The sequence below is a fragment of the Narcine bancroftii genome, chromosome 2, assembly GCF_036971445.1.
Source record: "Narcine bancroftii isolate sNarBan1 chromosome 2, sNarBan1.hap1, whole genome shotgun sequence".
NCBI lineage: Eukaryota > Metazoa > Chordata > Chondrichthyes > Torpediniformes > Narcinidae > Narcine > Narcine bancroftii.
The window spans coordinates 184,260,548-184,276,472 of NC_091470.1; the positions used below are offsets into that span (position 1 = coordinate 184,260,548).

Sequence of the window (15,925 nt, forward strand, 5' to 3'; positions counted from 1 at the left end):
TGGACATCAAACGATGATTTCATCTGATCCTGGGATTAAGACAGTATGAAAATCTTAAACCTGCAAACACTATTAAAAAAAACCTGATATTTTTTCTGAACATACATAAACTGAACACAGCCACTGGAATCTTGAGCAAACAAAGAGCTGCTAGAGAAACTCAGCAGGTTGGGCAGCATCCATGGGTAGAAAAGATCAGTCAACGTTTTGGATTGAGACCTCATAAAGAATGCCGGTGGTATTCAAGGGGAAAGAGGGTGGGGAGGGTCTAAGAGATTATGTGAAAGACGGGAGGGGGAGAGAGATGGCGGTGGGGGAGAGAAAGAGAGTACGAGAGAGATACCAAAAGAGAGAGGGAGGGGAGAGACAGTATGAGAGAGACACCAGCAGAGAGATAGGGATGGAGAGAGAGAAGAGACCAGCAGAGAGAGGGAGAGAGAGAGAGATAGGGAGGGATAGAGAGAAAGAGAGAGGGGAGGGAGACCACAGAAAGTGAGAGAGGGAGAGAGAGGGGAGGGAGACCAGCAGAAAGTGAGAGAGAGTGAGAGACCAGCACAGAGTGAGAGACCAGCAGAGAGAGAGATAGGGAGGGAGAAAGAGGGTAGAGACCAACAGAGAGTGGGAGTGTGTGTCTTTGAAAGAGAGAGAGAGAGAGGGGGGGGGGGGGGAGACCAGAAGAAAGAGAGGGGGGGGGAAAGAAAGACCAGCAGAGAGAAAGAGAGAGAGCACAATTTGCAAAGGCAGTAAGTGTGGGAGTTGGTGCAGAAGAGATGGAAGTGGGAATTAACTGCAATTAGTCTGGTACAAGAGGAGGTCCATGGGGGGGGGGGGGGGTTGTCACCATGAGTTGCTGCACTCCCCTAGTGATGCCACTGAGGCGAAGGAACAAGTTTTGTACTTTCTACCCATATTTAATGTTTATTTTTATTACCTTGTAAGTTTGAGCAGCTTCATTAATCGACATGAAACGATGGCCCCCATGTTCTGGAGCCGCTACACACTTCAGACAGATCAATTGCTTGTCAGTTTCACAGAAGAGCACCCCTTCCTCCTGATGTTCCTCACACTGAAACTTGCCTCCCTTCTGTTCGGAAGAAGGGTTTAAGTTACGAGCTTTCTCGGCCAGGCTCGCCAAGGCTCGGTTCACCCTGAGCTTTCTGTCCGGGAACACCTCCTTGCATTCCGGGCACAAGTTCCTCTCGTCCCTCTCCCACAGCTCGGTGACGCAGGAGTGGCAGAAATTGTGGCCGCATTCCAGCGAAACCGGGTCGACGAAGTAGTCGAGGCAGATGGAGCAGTTTAAAACCTGGGTGAACGTCTCAGACATCTACCCAGTCGCTTCCTCCCCGTTCGACTTGAACTTGCCTTGAATTCGCAGGATGCTTCTGTGGCCTCCTCGGGGAGTGGTGGGGGTGATACGCGGAGAAACAGAGTTGGCTGCCTTTACGCGTCTGGAATTACTGGCAGGGCAAAGTTCCATGGAACAGTGGGGTGGGGGCGGAGGTGGAATCAAGTGGAACGTGATCGTCTGCAGAGACACTGAGACTGCAGTAAAAACGCAGAAACACTGAGGAACTCAGCGTCCATAGAAGGTCAAAATCTTAACTTTCCATTTATTTATTCTCTTTGCCATTAAAAAAAATCATAACAAATAACGGAGCCTCCACGTCGATGTCAATCACCAAGAAGGCTCGCCAGTGGAGTGTCTGAGGAGATTCAGTAGGTCACTGAAGGCTCTCCTACACTTCTATAGGTAGCATTCCGGCTGTCGTATCACCGCTGTTCTAACAAACTTAGTTGTAAAAAGAGTGATTATTTGGCTGTGTCCTTTTAGCACCTACTCTAATCTTGATTAAATGGAATTGTCCCTTGTGTTTTCTAATAGAATAAAGTAATCTGCGTCGTTTGGAGATGTTTAACTTGTTCTGTTACTTAAGACACCGGAGAAAATCACTGTTATCACACTCAGGACAAGGATGTACTCCAGAGGGTCATTGGGAAAAGGTACAGGAGCCTAAAGACAAGTACCCAGCGGCACAAGGATCCCTCTGCCATCAGATTCCTGAACGATCAATGAACCAAAGACACTGCCTGACTTTTTGTGCAATTTTTAAAATATAGTAATATTGTAAGACGGTTATAATATTAATGTTTGTTCTATGAATTTCACGAGTTATTTATGACAATAAATTCTGATTCCTCCCCCTGCCCTTTCTTCCCCAACCTCATGAGTCTGCGCCGCCCAATTTACACCCCATTAACCGGTACCGTTTCGAACGGTGGAGGTGGGCACAATAACTCATTGCCGGGGGGGGTGGGGGGAGAAGCCCCGCGAAAACCACTCCATGATGCCGACCCTGCCAGCCACCGGGCTTCGAATCCGGTGCTGTCTGTGAGGAGATCGTGCGTCTTCCCCGTGTCTGCGTGGGCTTCGTCCGGGTGCTCTGGTTTCCTCCCGTCCTCTAAAATGTCCTGGGGTTGTAGATTAATTGGGCAGCACGGATTTGTGGGCCAAAAGGGCCTTTTACCAGACTGGAGGTCTAAATAAATACATTGGATTTGATAAGAGGAAAGGTGAGAGTTGATTTTGGCTCTGAGAGAGAGGGGCCGGAGATGGGCGAAAGAAGGGGGGGGATGTTTTAACAGAAACCAGACAGGTTGATAAAAGATGTTAATTGGATTTGATAAGGGGCGAGGTGTCTGTGGAAAAGGAAACAGAGGGAAAAGGGGGAGGGCCAGAGCTGGGGGAAGAAGTGAGGGGCAGCGGGGTGAACGGAAACCGGACAAGTCGATGTTAATACCACCTGATCGAAGGGGTCCAGACGGAAGACGAGGTGTTGCTCCACCAACATGTGGGTGGTCTCAGTCCGGCACGAAACCACGGGCAGACACGTCAGACAGGGGAATGAAATGGGAGGACCCCCCCCCACCCACCACCACCGCTATCGCGATGGCAGGAGCGCTCAGCGGAGCGCTCTCCCGGTCTGCAGCCGGCTCTCCGATGCAGCGGGGCCCTCAACGGGAGGTAGTAGGTGAGACCTGGAGGAATGAGAGAAGGGGGGCAGGAGAGAAGGGGGGGCAGGAGAGAAGGGGGGGCAGGAGAGAAGGGGGGGCAGGAGAGAAGGGGGGGCAGGAGAGAAGGGGGGGGGGCAGGAGAGAAGGGGGGAGGTCGGAGAATTCAAAGGGGGTCCGTGCGGCTGCAGAAGCCGCGGGAGCGCTGGCGGCGAATCCACAGACACTCGGTGTCTCTGAAGGGAGACTTATTTTGTTTGGGGCGCTAGGCAATGCTCACGGTAACTTACGGCATGCAGAAGGAAATTTTGTCTAATATTACAGTTTATGTATGATCCATGACATTAAATGAATCTTTAATTTCCAGCGCCCTTTGCTTATTCTGAATTTCCTGTCTCCCCCCGACCCGCAGTGATTCAACTGGGGATGAATTCAGACTCAATAAAAATGACCTACAATCCATCTGGTGGACAAACCCACCATCTCCACCCCAGCACCATCGACGGAGGCACCTGCTCGCTCTCCATTCAGTCACCAGTTCCCTCCCTCACTTTGAGGACCCTTTCAAGTTGCCCCGTTAAATGGGGTTAACCTGGCCCGGCTACCCGGGGCGGGAGGGGAATGGCGCCATCTGAAAGGTTCCCTCGAAATCGACCCGGGTCCTAGACCGACCTCGGAGGTGTTCTCTGCGAGGCCGGGGGAAATCTTAGCTCCTCCGCCGATTTGAAAGGACCAATGTAACGTCTAACAAGGAAGCGCCGTTGGCTGCAGAAGAGGAGCATCAATCTCATGAAGAGATGGAGTTTTTCAGTCTCCCCACAAACCTCGTCCTTTATACAATAACTCAATGAAGAATAAATGAGGAATTCAGATTTAATTGTACTGTGTATTTTTTAAAATTGAGACTTGATGTAAGGTTAATGTTTGCAGATGTTTGTTGCATGAGAATTACCCCAGGGTTGCAAATTTCCCCGTCAAGTGTGCGATCCCTCCTGATTTGTTCCTGTGGAAGGGGAGGGAAAAATGAATGGGATCCCATAGCAAGTGCAGATTGGGAAGTGAGGACAAGAGGGACCCTGACAAAACGAAACCCTTCCTGTCCCATAACCCTCTATTTTTTTTCTTCCATCCATGTGCTGGTTTAAGAATCTCTTAAATGCCCCTAATGTTCCAGGCTCTACCACCACCCCTGGCAAGGCATTCCAGGCACCCACAACTCTCTGTGTAAAAACAAAAGTACTCCCAAAACCTCCCTCCCTTCACTTTGTGTAGATAGACGCAGTGAAAGAATTAAAATCTCAAATTTCAGTCACTATTTTGCTCATCTCACATTTATTGAATATTTACATTGGCTTTATTTTCTGGGATTGTTGGGTTTAAAAAGGTGAATTTGGACTCTTTTAACTTGAACCTTTTGTCACCATTGTTCCTCTACCCTCGGCCACTGATTCCCGCTCAGGACGCCAGTCCTGGGACCTGAACCTTTCACAGATCCGGAGGGGATCCAGAGCAGATTCTCAACCAGTTTCCTTCCCTGGTGTGGAAGAAAGGGTAAAGTTTCCCTGTGAATTCACACCCAGTGAAGGTGTGGAGATGGGACCCAGTGTTGGCATTGTAAAATGAAATGGTTCCGGACTCGTAACTGAGATAAACTCCCACCCTCCCAGGGATGGGAACGGCAGGGAGACGGGATCGAGGGGAGTTGTTTGCCTGGAGCTCCTCATTCGACTGCCCAATGCTCCAGACTCCAGTCTCTGGGGTCAGGGGGCCACGTCCCTCCCTCTCCACAGACTCTGCGGCGACTCCCAGACACCAGCTCCGATTCTCCGAAACCTCCACCTCCCAGTAATGTCTCCCCGAGGTGAATCCCTCTGACCCCAGAGAACAAGGCAGGCCCGTAAACCTCTTCCCGGTGTCAGGGAGATCCCTCCAAGTCCAGGTCCATCTCACGCTCTTCCGATCCTCAGATACCTCGAGCTCTGGATGCACTGTGTCCACATCCAAGGTGACAAATGCTGTGGGGAGGAAGAGAAGGAGAGAGAGGAAAAAAAAGGGAGCACATTCTTTAAGGGGTCTGTTACTGTCAGAATCAGAATTTCTTGTTATGAACATGTCATTATGAAATTCATGGTTTTGTGGCAGCAGGCTCCTGGACCTTTTCCCTGATGGTAGCAGAGTGAAGGGGGCCCGGCCTGGGTGGGGCTCCTTAAGGATGGAGGTGGCTTTCTTATGACCCCGCCTCTTGTGGATATACCTGTCATGTCGCCGGCCGAGTTACAACCCTCTGGAGTTTTTTTATTTCCTTGCCCTGGGCATTGGCACCTCTGGTCCAGACAGTGATGCAACCCAACTGCATGCATCTGTCAAGGTTTTAGAGAATCTTTGGTGACATACTGAAAAACTCCTCACAAAAGTATAGCAACTGTGTCTCTAAATGTAAATTTAAAAAAAACCCTCTATACCAGTGGTTCTCAACCTTTTACATAATCCTTAGGCGTTGGTGCTCTGTGATAAGTAAGGGATTGCTTAAGGTGGGATGTGAGTGGGAAGGGAAGGTTGAGAATCCCTGCTCTTGACCCAATTGTTACTGAAATATTTTGCTTGAGAAAAGTTGTCATTGGCCCATTTCCTTTGGAGCTCTGAAATCGTGAACATAACAAGTCCATTAAGGACGATTCAAACTTTTTCTTTCCACCCACATTCCACCTTACTAATCAGAGCACTGGTGGCATAGGGATCACTTAAAGTGAGATGTGAGTGGAAAGTAAAAGGTTGACAACCACTGTTATATACAAATAAAAAGTAAATGTTGTTTCTTATATACAAGTGTCTTGGAGGGTCAGTGTGGACAGTTCCTTTGATCGTTCAGTGTTCTCACTGAAGCTGTCCCTCAGCCTAGTGGTGCTGGCCCCGATCCTCCTGTATCTCTTATTCAATGGGAGCCGCTGAAAGCTGCTGTGTGTGCGGGGGGGGGGGGGGGGGGGGGCGGGCGGGAAGAGAGGGGTCCTCAGCAATTTTGGGCGCCCTTTTTGGACAATTATCCCACATCAGTGGAGGGGAGGGAGACTCTCTGCCACTCTTGTGGTCCTGTGGTTTGTCGTCCGATCTATTTCTCTGAAGTGACCGTACCCAGACTGTGAGGCAGACGGCCAAGATGTTCTTGATAGAGCTCCTGTAAAATGTTGACATGATGGCAGCCGGTGGCCTTGCCCGTCTCAGTCTTCTCAATCGCTCTTGACAAGTGAGGAGATGTTGAGTGTCCATGATAGACCATTTGTTACATGAGCTCCAAGGAACTTGGTGCTCTCCTCTCTCTCCACTACTGATGTGTAGAGAAGGGTGGTCATTCCTGGGCCTTCTGAACCTCACGATCATACCCTTCATCTTGCCCACGTTGAGATTTGGGTTGTTACTTCTGCCCCATGCCCCAAGATGTTCTACCTCTTTTCTGCAGCGCAACTCATCGCGGTTGCTGTCGAGACCGACCCCCTGCCCGGTCGTCCGCAAACTGTCAGAGCTAGATCCTGCGATGGAGTCGTGGGTCAATCGCATGAGCGGGAGTGGGCTGAGCATGCCAGAGCTCAGCGTGACAGTGCTCAATGCTCCTCTGCTGACCTGGATAGACTGTGGTGCATGAACATTTGATGGAACAGTTTTTAAGTGAAATAAATTATGCAATTTTAGAACATTTACCAGGTTGCAGCTCCTCAAGGATTTCACTCAAAGCTGTGGAAGGTGGAAGACCATTGGATTTTTCCGCAGTCAGGGTGCAACCTGTGGCTGAACTTGACAACTCTTTCCCAATCCTGCAAGCATAGAACATTGAATGTTACCGCAAGCCCTTCAGCCCATGATGTTCTGCAGACCCAGGTCAACCTGTTTCACAATAATCGAATCCTTTTCTACATCACACCAATAACCCTCTATTTTTCTTCCACTGATGTGCCTATCTGAGAGTTTCAGCCTCCACCTTCACCCCTGGAAATGCTTTCCCTGTACCCCACCTCACTCCCTGTGAGGGGGGGGGGTGAGGGAGGGAGAGAAGGGGGGGGGGGAAAGGGAGAAAATGACACTGTGTATATTCAAGAGGTAAATGTCTGTATGTATTTTGGTCAGTATGGTTCATAGTGTGAAAAATAAAAAAATGTTTAAAAAACTTTCTTCCACTCAGTCCAAAGGGATGCCTGCTGGTAACTACCATTGTTACATCAGGTGAAAGGTGGTACAACTTGGCCTAAGCCTCTCCTAATTTATCTCCACGACCCTTCGTCATTCCAAAGAGAAAAGCCTTCGCTCGGTCAGTCCTGCTTTGTAAGGATCCGTCCTCAAATCCAAGCAATGTCCTGGTCAATCCCCTCCCCCGCAGCTTCCACATCCTTCCGTGTAGCGAGGCAACTAGAATGGCCCACCTGAGGCACAAAGTTGCTGAAACCGAAGGCTTTTCTTTGTAAGAGATGGACAGCGTTCCTGTGCTGGACGCTCATGCTGATCTGGCCTCGAACTGGGGGCAGGCTTTTCGGGGAATCACGAGCCAGCCAGTGAGAGCAGGGTCAACCCGGAAAGGTCCTGCTACTTATATATGACAAATATGTATGACAGTGGCTTCATGATTACCTCCCGAGTGTTGTCTGGCCAGAGTTTTAAATTTAGACACAAGAGCCCATTCCACCTGATTTACACCCAATTAACCTGCAACCTCCAGTACATTTTGAATGGTGGGAGGAGACCGGAGACCCCTCCTCCCCATACCCCCCAGGAGGAAACCCACCCAGACACTTGGAGAATGTACAAACTCCTTTGCAGATAGCGCTGGATTCAAACCCAACGGTGCAGCTTCCATACAGCCACGAATGATCTCTTGGCTCTTGAACCCGATCCCCTGACTGATGATGTCCAGAATACCCTGCTGCTCCTGAGCCACCCTGTCAAATTCAGTGGAAACCTTGAGGGAATCTATCGACTTGTGCTCCAAAATCCTTCTGTTTCTCCACTCTGTGAAGAATCTTGCCACTGACCATGTACTTTGTGGGCTCTAAGCTGAAGAAAATAGAATAGCGAAGAGTTTCAGTAAAAAAAAATGTCTTACCTTCTCTTCTGCTGGGAATCCCCCTGGAATAAAAGAAACACAAATAAGTCCAAAGCGTCCATATCCAGTCAGCGGGAATTGCCACGAGCTGCTGACAATCACAGAGCACAACTTGAAAGGCGATGCAACAGGTGGACAGATGCAGGGCTGAGAAGGGATTAGAAGATCATGTCGCAAAGTGTGATGAGCCCAGAATGCCACCTTGGGTGGCAAGGATGAGATGGGCCAAAGGGCCTGTATGTCTCAACAACTGTGACTCTCAAATGGTACAGGGAAGGAGTTTTCTCCACCCACCTTCTGCCACACATCAACGAGAGAGTGGGGAGCACCAAGTTCCTTGGAGTCCATCGTGGACACCCAACATCTCCTCACTTTGTCAGAAAGAGTGACTGGACTTCCTGAGAAGACTGAAGCGGGCAAGGCTACCGGCCACCAGTATGTCAACCTTCTACGGGAGCTCAGTCCAGAGCGTCCTGGCTGGCTGCATCACACGGCTCAGTTAACCTCCTGCTGAAGGCATCACTTGGGGGGAGGGGGGGGTGCGGACCGCACCGGGTGACACTCAATAACCAAAATGACTGACTATAAAACTTTTGTACAGTATTTCAGCACAATTCTTTTTTAGAAAAACATTTCTGTCGTTAGTTATAGCAACAAAAACATTTTTTCATCAGGCCAGCTGACATATATCAATGCACCTACAAGTCTAAAACCCAATGCTCATTTACTTTTAATGCACTCCGGTCAGAGCGGTTGTTATGACCCAATGATGACGACGCTTCTTATCCCGTGGTTTCATCTGCACAAGCAAGCGCTGTTGTTTTTGTTGCTGCTGTGCATACAATATTGTAATTTAAAGAGGTAATTTAAATTTTGCTAGTTGTTTATCTCACGACTACATTCAGTGAAATACAGGAATTACGATTTATGAATAACGTTAGTTCAAGACACATGACAAAGGATTCCTTATGGTCTCGTAGGGGAGGAGGTCCATTGTGGGGGGGGGGGGGGAGCGGTGTGACACCCTGAGTTACCACACTGGGTAACATCAACCCTAATGTCACCACTGTTTTGAACCCCTCATCCACCTGTACTGCTCGACCTCTCCCCGTAGCTCAGGCCTCCCACCCCCATGTCCCCGTAAATCCTCTCTGCACCCTCTCCAGCTTGTCGTTTCTCTTGCAGCTCGGTGACCAAAGCTGAACACAATAGTTCAAACAGGGCCTCACCGATGTCTTGCCTAACTCCACAGTGGTCTCGATACGCTGGTCAACGAGGGCCTTTCTGACCACCTGCCTGTGTTTTAGTAAGACAGAAATTCCCGTTATCTGGAATTCGAGTGACTGGCAACCCCAAACAACTGGCAAAAACAAACTGAGGAAATAAATAATAAAAAAAATCAATAAGAATAAATCAAAATGCAACATTGTAAAGTGTTCTCCAAAGCCACATACAACTCCTTGGTGAAAATGGCAGCAAACATTCAGCCAAAAGAGCAACCTGGTCATTCCCCGCCAATGGTAGCTGTTTGCATTTGAATAAAATGGTGGTGCCCGGGATGAAGAGCTGGCAGTTGCCGCTCGCTGATGGGGGTGGGTGACTCTCCCAAAGTGTTTCCCTATCACTGCCAGGTAAGAATCTTTATCTTTATTAGTATTAAGAGGCTTTATCTGTCAATTTGGTGGAGGGGGGGGGGGTGGTAATTACGATGGCGGTATGGTTAGGGCGATGATGTTACAGCGCCAGAGACTGGGGTTTAAAGTAAAACTTTACATAATTAAGGATGACAAAGATTTTTTTTAAAAATTACATTTTGCACTATCTTTTGCCTTTCTAACTTAATGCTGGTGCCTGAGTGAATCTCAAACAACTGGAAAATTTGCATATCCGGCATCCACAATCCCCTTAGGTGCCAGATACTGGTTTTCTTTACTCTATTTCTTGTTTTCTTTATAAATGAGACCAATCACAAGAGATAAAAGAATATTTTATTGCCATATGTAAGTGAATTTGTCTGCTTTTACTGGGCAAAATGGACATTTAAACGCCTCACCTCAGCTTCCTCTTTCGGCTCCACCTCCTTCTGCATCATTGCGAGTTCCTCCTGAATAGAATTTAGACTTTGCTGAATTTCTTGAAGATTTCTCTCCATTTTATCCACGATGCTCTCCTCTTGTTTCTTCAGATCCCTGATCAACTGCTGCTCTTTTTCAGTGAGCCTCTTGTGAATTTCAGTGAAGACGACCGAGATGTGGGACAACAGAGCACGTGAATGGCCCTGGTAAATAACACGAGGAACATGTAACGCAGGAACACAGAGGAGATCAATCAAATGAGGTGACAGAAAGTCAGAATTTACCTTCATCTTAAAAATTTTCAGCTTTTGCTCCTTCTCCACTTCCAGAATTTTTACGATAAGCTGTGCGAGTTCTTTGAGGGAAGATTTGGCCTGATTCTGGAATACGGAAGATAATAATGGAAACAACAAGTTAAAGGGTCTTCAGGTGATTGAAATACGTTTTACCCAAGACTAAGAAAATTACAGCCCTTCAACCCACAAAGCGGTGCTGACCTATGTCAACCTACTCCACAACAATCTAACCCCAGTGGTTCTCAACCTTTTTCTTTCCACTCACATCCCACTTTAAGCAATCCCTAGGCTGTCGTGCTCTGTGATTAGTAAGGGATTGCTTCAGGCGGGATGTGAATGGGAAGAGAAGGTTGAGAATCACTGCTCTAGACCCAAATGTTACTGAAATATTTTGCAGGAGAAAAATTGTCACTGGCCCATTTCCTTTGAAGTTCTGAAACTGTGCACATGATGAGTCAATGAGGGACGATTCAAACAGTGATTTCCCAACTTTTCTTTCCACCCACATCCCACCTTAAACAATCCCTTAGAGCACACATGTCAAACTCAGGCCCGCAGGCCAAATTTGGTCCGATATAATTATATTTGGCCTGCAAGATCATATCAAATGTGTATTAGTGCTGGCCTGCTGGCCGCCGCGCCAGTATAGTGCATTCACAGCTAATACTACAAATCCCAGAATGCTTTGCAAATGCGTTGGCGCCGGCCCGTCAGCCCGCTAATCGCCCTCACCTCCTCTGTTTACTTTCATTGGCATCTGCGACCTGTCGCCCAACTCACACGTAATAAACCCCCTACGAAAAATGGCCAAACCAAAGACAGGAAACAGGACCTTTCAAGACAGGTGGGAGGGAGACTAGATGTTCATCATTTTAAAAGACAAACCTGTTTGTCATTGAAGCAAGTTGTTATTTTTTTGACTTGTTGGCTTGTGAAAAAAAAATACATTTAAAAGGAGATTAAAAGCTATAGAGAAATATTATTTATTGAATATTTTATTTCTCATTTGTTAATGCTTCTTCTGGAAAGAGTTTAAGCAAAACTATTATTAAACATTTATTTTAATAAGAAAAAGTTTAACATTACCTATGTTGAAAGAAGAGAAAACATGCAGATGTTGTTGAAAATTTTCAATAAATATTTAGTTTGGCCCATGACTTAGTCCAAGTTTTTAAACTTTGGCCCTCTGTGAATTTGAGTTTGACACCCCTGCCTTAGAGCACCGAGGGTACAGACAGTGGTTCTCAACCTTTTCCTTTTCACTTTAAGTATTCCCTATGCCATTGGTGCTCTGTGATTAGCAAGGGATTGCTTAAGGTGGTAGGTGGGTGGAAAGAAAAAGTTTTAATCGTTCTTAATTGACTCGTTATGTGCACGGTTTCCGAACTCCAAAGGAAATGGGCCAATGGCAAAATATTTTAGCAACAATTGTATCTAGAGCAGTGATTCTCAACCTTACCTTCCCACCCACATCTCTCCTGAAGCGATCCCTTACTAATCGCAGAGCACCGACGGCCGAGGGATTACTTAAAGTGGGATGTGAGTGGAAAGAAAAAGGTTGCCTCCCTTCATACCAATATTTTTCTTGCCTCCATGTGCCTGTTTTAAATGCCCCCTATTGTTCCAGCCCCTAACATCACCCCCCCCCCCCCCCCAATAATGCATTCCAGCCACCCACGACTCTGTATAAAGCCCTGAACTTTCCTCCACTCACCTTGTACGTATCAAAGGCTTCTTTAACCGGCAGGAAGCGGTGCTCTCTGTGTTCCAGCGCGTCCCTGCAAATCAGACAGATCAGTTTCTTGTCGGTTTCACAGAACAGCTTCAGCTCCTCCTGGTGCTCCTTGCAGTTAAGTTTCAGTTCCTTCCCTTCTGGATTCAGGTTTAAATTTCGAGCTTTTTCCGCCAGTCTCACTAAGGCCCGATTCAATCTGAGGTTTATTCCCTTAAACTCCTCTCTGCACTCGGGGCAGGAGCTTCTCCCTTCGCCTTCACAACACTGCGTGATACAGGAGCGGCAGAAGTTGTGGCCGCACTCCAGCGACACCGGATCGGTGAAGATGTCCAGGCAGACGGGGCAAATCACCTCCTCGGTCCAACTCTCGACCTGCTCTTTCGAAGCCATGTTAATTTTGAGGCGCTTCCTGGTTCAAAATCCCTTTTAGTTTCGGGGAGGGGGGGGAGTTGGCGAGCTCCTGCAGTCCCGTGATTGACCACTGATCTCTGTCCGTGAACGCACACAATTGTCAGGGGAATCAGAATTTCTTCTCATGAACAAGCCACAAAACTTGGGGCTTTTATCACAGGGCAAACATTTATATTATGACCATCTTAAACATTACTGTAAAAAAAATGCACAAAAATTAAGGTTCATTGATCATTCAGGAATCTGATGGCGCGGGGGTGGGGAGAAGAAGCTGTCCTTGTGCCGCTGAGTGCTGTCTTCAGGCTCCTGTGCCACTGAGTGCTCGTCTTCAGGCTCCTGTACCTGTGCCGCTGAGTGCTTGTCTTCAGGCTCCTGTACCCCTCCGCCTGTGCAGCTGAGTGCTCGTCTTCAGGCTGCTGGACCTTTCCCCCGATGGTAGCAGAGTGAAGAGAACGTGCCCTGTGGGGTGGGGGGTGGGTCTTTGAGGATAGAGGCTGCTCTTTTGACTCGTTGTTGATGCCCTCGGTGGAGTGGAGTCTGGTGCGTGTGATGTCGTAGGCCGAGGTAACAGCCCTCTGGAGTTTATTCTTGTCTTGAGAGTTGGCACCTCCGGACCAGGCAGCAATACCACCGGCTGGAACGCTCTCCACGGTCTGCCTGTAGAAGTTAGAAGTGTCTGAGTGGCCTCAGTGACAGACTGAATCTCCTCCCAGCACCTCACAAAGTGCGGGCCTTCTTCATGATTGGACCTGACTGTGGAACGAGCAGCAAACAGAATTAAGGCATCCTCCCCGGAAAATTGCAGCTCATCTTGCAAGGAGCGGTGGGGGTGGGATAGGGGGAGCAGGCAAACATGTAAAAATGCCTGGATACACTGGACTTTTTCCAAAAGATTTGTTTCCTGAAAAAAAAATGGGGATTAACACAGACAATTTCAAGCCGAACGCAAAGATAATTTCAGATTTGATGCATCATGTAGGAAATTGGAGAAGCATTAAATGAACTTTTATTGAATTTAACATGTTTATTTGCAATAATGAAGCTGACACATTGAGTTAGATCACCTGGCCTAAAAATGTTTTGCCACTGATTTTCATCTGTACTCAGCATCAGATGCCTCTCACGTCAGTGTCCAATAATAGTTGCCCAGTGTTGATGAATCCCAATTGCCCTGATACCACTTTTCTCACAGTCGCAATGTCCTGGTGAAACCTTTCACCATGTTTGTCGCTGACTGCACCAAGATCGGCCAGGGAGACGTAGAAGTTCAACTGGGATGTTGCCCTTCAAAGTTTTGTTAGCTTGACTCATGCTGCCAAGGACCAGAAACAGCCACACACCACTGCACATCAACAATTCTGTAGTGGAGAGCACCTTGGAGTTCCTATCGTGCACACTCAGCCTCTATCAGCAGAGACTGAGAAGACTGAAGCAGGCAAGGCCACCGGCCACCATCATGCCAACCTATAGGAGCTATATCGAGAGTGTCCTGGCCGGCTGCATCACCATGCAGGTATGGTTGCTGCAGAGAAATGGATTGGTGGTCAATCCACGGGACCATAAGAGCGATAGAGAAGATCACTGGAGTCTCCCTCCCCCCACCTCCCGCCATCGACATGATCAACCGGGACCATTGCCTGAAGAAGGCGCGCAAAATCATTGAGGACCCCTCCCACTCCGCACGCAGCATCTACGGGGAATGCTGCTGTCGGAGAGCAGCAAGCCATTATCGAGGACTCACACCAACCAGCACCCGCTCTGTTCTTGCTGATGCCCATCAGGAAAGAGGTATTGGGGCCACAAAACCTGCACCCCCCAGGTTCAGGAAATCCTCCACCATCAGACTCCTCAACCACAAACTCAGAGACTCATTTAAGGACTTTTATTTGTGCACTTTATTGATTTTTTCCCTCTCTGTATTACATGTTTACAAGTGTTTGTTGAGCGTTTTGCATTACCAATAAGAGGTAATTCTGCCGCACACACAGGAATAAAAGAATCTCAGAGTTGTATGTGATGTCATGTATGTACTTGGGCAATAAATCCGAAATAAAGTAATAAATGCAAAAAGAAAGCACACAGTCAGGGTGCATCCCTGGACCATTGCCTGAAGAAGGCATGCAAAATCATTGAGGAACCCTCCCACCCCGCACACAGCATCTACGGGGAACGCTGCTGTCGGAGAGCAGCAAGCCATTATCAAGGACCCACACCACCCAGCGCACACTCTGTTCTCGCTGTTGCCCATCAGGAAAGAGGTATTGGGGCCACAAACACCGCACCCCCCAGATTCGGGAACTCCTCCACCATCAGACTCCTCAACCACAAACTCAGAGACTCATTTAAGGACTTTTATTTGTGCACTTCATTGATTTTTTTACCTCTCTGTATTACATGTTTACAAGTGTATGTTGAGTACAGCCCTTTTTGTATTACCAATAAGAGGTAATTCTGCCGCACCCACAGGAATAAAAGAATCTCAGGGTTGTATGTGATGTTATGTATGTACTTGGGCAATAAATTTGAAATAAAGTAATAAATACATAAAGAAAGCAGGCAGTCAGGGTGCATCCATGGAGCTAATGTTCCAAATCAATGACCTTTCACCTTGGGATGAGTTAGAACCAGCATTTTAGGTCATGCTGAGAGACCCATTGCACTCGAGGCTGACCCTCTTCCCCCTTCCTCCTGTGGAAGGTGTGCGGACTGCAGGAGACTGGCTCAAGCTGGCCGGGGGGTGGGGGGGTACCAGGTATTGGAGCTGGGTCTGCGAGGAGGGCCAAGGGCGCCAAAGGATCCCTGACCATGTTGGAGGGGTGGATCTGAAGCTCGGGTCACCATTGGTTTGGACTGGGCTTCTGGGTGGCTGCGGTAGGTGAATCTATGGACACTCGGCGACTCTGGTGGGAGGGGGATTCTCTTTGCCTTCTCTCCCTCTGACTGTAAGAGGCTCTTCAGACAATTCCTTCCAGTGGTGAATCTGTCTGCCTTACATCAAGCAAATGGGAATTTCGTGTCATATGACACTGTTTTATGAAGATGATAATTGTTACGAACCGTGCGTAACGAGCAGCAATAGTGAATGAACCAGTGTTTAATTTTAAAACACTAATTTTAATTCTAACTCTTAAACTACAGTCTTAACTTTTAAACTATCCTTAACACTAAATCTATCCCCAGCTATGCGAAAGTGTCTGTGTGTGTGTGTCTGTGTGTGAGAGTGTGTGTGTTACACCCAGACCATTGCAGTCCAGGCCAAAATCCAGAAAGATACTTCAGACTTTCAAATTCAGCGTTGAAGTGTAGGCCT

At 47.9% G+C, this 15,925-nt stretch overlaps 1 protein-coding gene across 1 annotated transcript in view; it reads right to left on the reverse strand.

Annotated features, from left to right (window-relative positions):
• The window catches only part of LOC138753011 (uncharacterized), a 32,934-nt gene extending 19,636 nt beyond the window's left edge, over positions 1-13,298 (reverse strand). Inside the window, 11 exon segments of the mRNA XM_069915605.1 lie at positions 2-29; positions 932-1,327; positions 2,269-2,540; positions 2,935-3,039; positions 4,448-4,517; positions 4,519-5,027; positions 6,706-6,818; positions 8,099-8,121; positions 10,152-10,376; positions 10,458-10,553; positions 12,184-13,298. Of these exon segments, the coding sequence (XP_069771706.1) occupies positions 2-29; positions 932-1,327; positions 2,269-2,540; positions 2,935-3,039; positions 4,448-4,517; positions 4,519-5,027; positions 6,706-6,818; positions 8,099-8,121; positions 10,152-10,376; positions 10,458-10,553; positions 12,184-12,594 (2,248 nt within the window). The 5' untranslated portion in view covers positions 12,595-13,298.
• Between the last annotated feature and the right edge of the window lie 2,627 nt (positions 13,299-15,925).